The sequence below is a fragment of the Gavialis gangeticus genome, unplaced genomic scaffold, assembly GCF_001723915.1.
Source record: "Gavialis gangeticus isolate Ggan-Ray unplaced genomic scaffold, GavGan_comp1, whole genome shotgun sequence".
Taxonomy (NCBI): Eukaryota; Metazoa; Chordata; order Crocodylia; family Gavialidae; genus Gavialis; species Gavialis gangeticus.
Window position 1 is genome coordinate 19,892,350 of NW_017729002.1, and position 4,893 is coordinate 19,897,242.

Genomic DNA, 4,893 nt, shown 5'->3' on the forward strand with positions numbered 1-4,893 from the left:
TGTTATGTCTTTATAAATTGTATGGGCCTTGTTTGTACAATGCTGTAGCTGAGGCCTCACTAGTGTTAAACAGAGTGGAAAAATCACTTCCCCTGTCTTGCAGGTGACACTCTGTTAATAAAGCCCAGCATGCTGTTGGCTTTGTTTGCAACCAGAGTACACTGTTGGCTCACACTCAGCATGTGATCCAGCATACAATGACATAAATGGCACTGGAAGGTATCAGTACAAGTCAGAGAGCAGCTGTCCCCTATTAATGACTGTCTTGAGGGCCCTGGGCATGTTGGCTCCTGGCGGGTAGACAAGCCTGCCTTACTTGTACATGGTGAAGAGGGTGGGGATCTTGTAGTCCCGCAGCAGCAGCAGGGTGGGGAGCCAGCCTTCCATCAGGTCCTGGCAGGCATGGAACCCTGCAAACAAAGCAGAAGGCAAGGTGGAAACCCTGGAGAAACCTGGTCCCAGTGCAGGGAAGAGTGGCTTTGCAGATGGAAGAAGGTTGGGGGTGTGGTCACTGCAGGAGCTAGAGCAGCTTGTACAGTATTCTTATTCTCATTCACTTCTTACCCCTGCTACTGCATGCTCCAGACTCCCATGGCTAGTCTATTTTTGACAGCCCCTATTTCTGCCGTGCTGCAAACAGGTAACTCCCACTGACTTCAGAGCATTTCTCAAGAAGGGGTGGAAGCAAGAGGCTGTGAGAGCCTTCACTGCAGAATGAGGCAACTGGGTCGGTGCTGTTGGAAGAAGGCACAAGCCACCAGCTGGGAAGGCTTGGTGGGGAGGGGGCAGGATGTCAAGGAAGACTCCATGTTATGCAGGGGGTGGAAGGGTTCCAGCCCTCTGGGATTTTGCAGAATCATCCTGCCTTTAGCAGGAGAGTCTGCAGGTGGTGTGTGCCTGGGCAGGTGCCATTGTGTCTCAATGGGTCAGTGGCTTTTTTAAATTCCTAATCACACAGCATGCCAACATGATATAAATTGCCCTGGAAGACACAGACCCACAGCACCATGGGACTAGGATACAACTTTGCGTTAAATTGCCTTTCCTCATAGGACTCCAAAGCACTTTACAGATATATTTTACAGCACTTTACACTTTACAGAGAGGAAACCACTGGTGTTTTTCACTGTTTCCAGCTGGTGCTTTTGTGTTTCAGCAGTGTTGTTGCTCACTACTTGTGCTAAATGCTAAGTGCATGGTTCATTTGGAATGATTCTGATGAACCGGCTTTGTATTGAAGATGGCAGGATGTGTCTAGTGGGGCTTCTTTTGCTGATGGCTTGTGATGTGATGTAGCATGACCTATACTTCTTTAAGAGAGTGTTTATCCTCTGGAGTAGTGACTTTAGTGGTCTTTTCTTGTTCAGGGGATGCAATGAGGGGAGTGGAAGGCTGTGTTTTTTCTTCCCACAGCTGATGCTTGTGTTTTGGATGGCCCAGGGATCACAGCACCAACTTGGGGCTGGGCTTACTTTGCAAAATTTCACTAGCGTAGTTACATAGGCTGGGAATGTGAAACCCCTGCCAACACAGCTGTGCCCACCTAACCTGGTGTGGACATGACTATGCTTCACACTGCACTGCATCTTCACGAGGGGGCTTTGGTGGCAAGATTCTTCCAGGGAGGACAAGTCCTGGCCTGTGGAAGACCTGAGTTCCAGTCCCTTCTCTCGCCTAGACTCCCATTGGGACCTGGGGCAAGTCACTTAAGCCCAGTGTATGACAGAAGAGACTTGTCTATATAGCTGTTCCAGTGCAGCCTCTACACAGGAACACAACATAAGCACCTGTACCAGGGTCTCCAAGTAAATGATATGTGGCAGCATCAGCCCTTCTCCACCTGCACACCAGGGTGTTTTCCAGCACAGAAACATTCTCCCAAATTACCCTCTAAAGGACATGGTTCTGGTGAAACCCACCCTCAGCTCCCTTTGACAAATTAGTACTTGCCCTGTCTCTCAAGTTTGGCATACTCAGGTATCATGGCAAAGGTGGGGCTGCAAGTACCTAGGATGGATGAGTTACACCACTCTTTGGCAGGACACAGAGAAGAGATGTTTCAGGGGCACTGGCAGATTAGCAAAACCAAGGAGTGCAGGAAAACTCGGCATGCCTGCTTAGCTCACCTCCCTGCCATATGCATCTTCTCCCCACTTGTCCCAAACAACATGATCAGCTTCTTAGTGCTGAAGATGGTGACTTAAGTCTATCGGTGCTCATGACATAACCTTACTTTTTAACACTTGCCTCGGGTTGATCATCTCCCCACTACAGCCCAGATGTTGACAGTTCAGTCCTTTGAGCCTGATGCAGTGTCCTGACAACACTGCCACAATGAGTTAAGCCACCCTTTGGCCTGTATCTGACATGGCATCCATCCTCCTCCCTAATGATAATGCTCCCTGGCTCACTCTGTGGAGCACCCATGGATATTTTTCTTAGCTGCATTTCAATTCCAGCAGCTCACAAATGTATTTAGTGAGGATCTTAAAAACATGCTTCCAGCAGCAAAGGTCCCGAAAGCTTTCTGTTCCCTGGCTCCATAGCTCACCATGTAGCAATAACAGGAGAGGCTATACTCCACAATTCATAATAGCCCCAAATGCCTTGTTGTGGCTGTTCATTGAGTGGGAAAGGAGTGGGTTCAGATGGTTCTAAATGCTTTAAACTGATCTCCTTTCTGGGTTCTGGAGAAAAAGACAACTTTGTGAGGGGTTGCTGTGGGGAAGAATAGCAATAGCCATGGACCCAAAACTGCTGAGAAGCTTGAAATGACTATGGATCACCTCAGTGGTCTTCCTTTAGCCCACCTCCTCTCCCCTCAGGTTACACAGCAGCTGTGGTCCTCCTGGGGCCAGGGCAAGGTTGTGTTAGTGTCACATCTCTGCTTTTCTTTCTGAAAAGCAGAGATGTGACACAGTACCTAGGCCAAGGCTGCCTGGTTTTCAGGCCTCTTTGTGCATCTGTTTCCTCCTCTATCCAGCTGCACAAGGTTGATGCTACAATACCCTTGGTCATTATCTTTCTTTTAAGTAGAGATGGACCATGCTGGTGCCCCAGCCACATGCTATGATTATTCATGTGCTTAAAAACCTCTCACTTTCCAGTACAATTGACGGGCTGACACAGCAAACCATGCATGCCTTCCTGTCCCCACCTTAGGGATCTGAGTTCTTGGGTCCAGTAGAGCAACTGGGCTGAATTCACACCCAGCTTCCCAGGGTGCCAGATAGACAAGGTGCTATGATCTAGTGATCTAAGTCAGGTCCCTCTCTGCTTTCCCTTGCACTAAGCTAGTGGAGACTTTAGAGGGTATCTAAATAGCACGTAGCATGCAGGAGATGCCCAGGGAGAAGCACATGCCATTCTTGGCTAGGCTTGTTAGAAGCTACCAGACACCCATGCTGAGATCACTGTGGCCATGCTGACCTGTAGCATTAAGCCTCTGGCATCCGGGCTATGCAGCACTTTCTGTGCCAGCCAGTCTTGAATGGAGTCTATTACCAAGGCTTAGAAGCAGTTAAGTAGGAGCTAATGAAGTACAGAGCCCTTAAAGATTTGCTTTGTCCCTTCCTCCTCCCTCTCACTGAGTATCTGGTGCATGACACTGTCCAAGCAGGAGGAGTATGCAAAAGGAGAAAAGAACACCCCCTCCCCAGTGCCCTGCAGCATGGGGCAGTAACAGCGAGTGGCTAGAGAAGGGAGCAGGACTCCACCCAACTCTTCCAGCAACTTGCTCTGTGACCCCAGGGAAGTCAATACCCTCTGTGCACCAGTTTCCCATCTATATAAGAAGGGTAATGGAGCCTGTTTTTTTCAAGTGCTTTGAGATCCTCTGAGCCAAGGCTGTCAGGAAGCCCAAGCTTCACAACTGTGCTGTCATCAAACACAGCAGGGACCCAGAGGTTACAGTACATGACATGCTACAGCCTGCGCAGTGGCATGGGAGCAGCGATAGGAAAAGTCCCTGGGAAGAACACGCACCGGGCAGGGCCAGCCCTTCTCAGCATCACCCTTTGGCACAGACCCACTGCCCGCACATTCTAACACCTTGGTGCTGAATCACCATCTCGCCACCTTAGCATCCCTAGGTTTGGGATAATGCATCAGCCTGATGACATTATGCGCAGGACATGCCCAGGCTCCATGTGCCCTAGCGGGTGCCCTTGACCTTGGCAACCCTTCAAGATAAATGGTTATTGCATAGTTGGATGTAGTCACAAGGGACTGGACTCAGTGAACCAGTAGGTCCCTTCCAGTCCTATGTTCTGGCATTTAAAACCTCAGCACTTCCCAGCTGCTACCATCACTGTGCACCCACCTTCTGTATTTGGCCTTGCTAAGCTGGCCTGAGGCCTCATCCCCTGGTTGTTTCCTAGGATACAGAATTGGGGAAGGCATGGTGGGCAGTATCTTATCACAAAGGAACTGCAGTGTTGGGGTAGACTGAAAGGAGGAGCGGGAAATCTGGGAAAGCTGGAGGGGTATGAGGAGCATGACCCAGGATGGGGCCAGCTCTGTGGGCCCAGGGGGATGAGGTACCCCCTCTTCGACACAACCATAGTGAGGCTCTGCCCAGGCACTCACCTGGATGAAAGCCCACCACAAGGTCCGGACGTGCAGCCTGCTGAGTTTCTACTTGGGATTCCCAAAAGTCATGATAGAGGCCTTTATAGCTGCTGAGGTAGACTCTACCCCTGGGTCCAAAGGCTGTCAGAGGAGGTCTCATGATGGATCCATCAACTACATCCACTCCAACCATTACCACCTCAATGCCCTGGTGCCCAGGAAATATCTGTGTGATCTCATCATAATCTATCACCCGGGTGTTGAGGGTCTCGATGTGGGAAGCCCCAGCCACATGCACAGTGATGGGCTTGGCATAGGGGTCAA

The 4,893-nt window shown here is 50.1% G+C and overlaps 1 protein-coding gene across 1 annotated transcript in view; it reads right to left on the reverse strand.

Annotated features, from left to right (window-relative positions):
* MSS51 (MSS51 mitochondrial translational activator) overlaps window positions 1–4,893 on the reverse strand; it is a 25,259-nt gene that overhangs the window by 7,001 nt on the left and 13,365 nt on the right. The window contains exon 7 of the mRNA XM_019507586.1: window positions 317–410. Coding sequence (XP_019363131.1) covers window positions 317–410 — 94 coding nt within the window. The remainder of the gene's footprint in view (window positions 1–316; window positions 411–4,893) is intronic.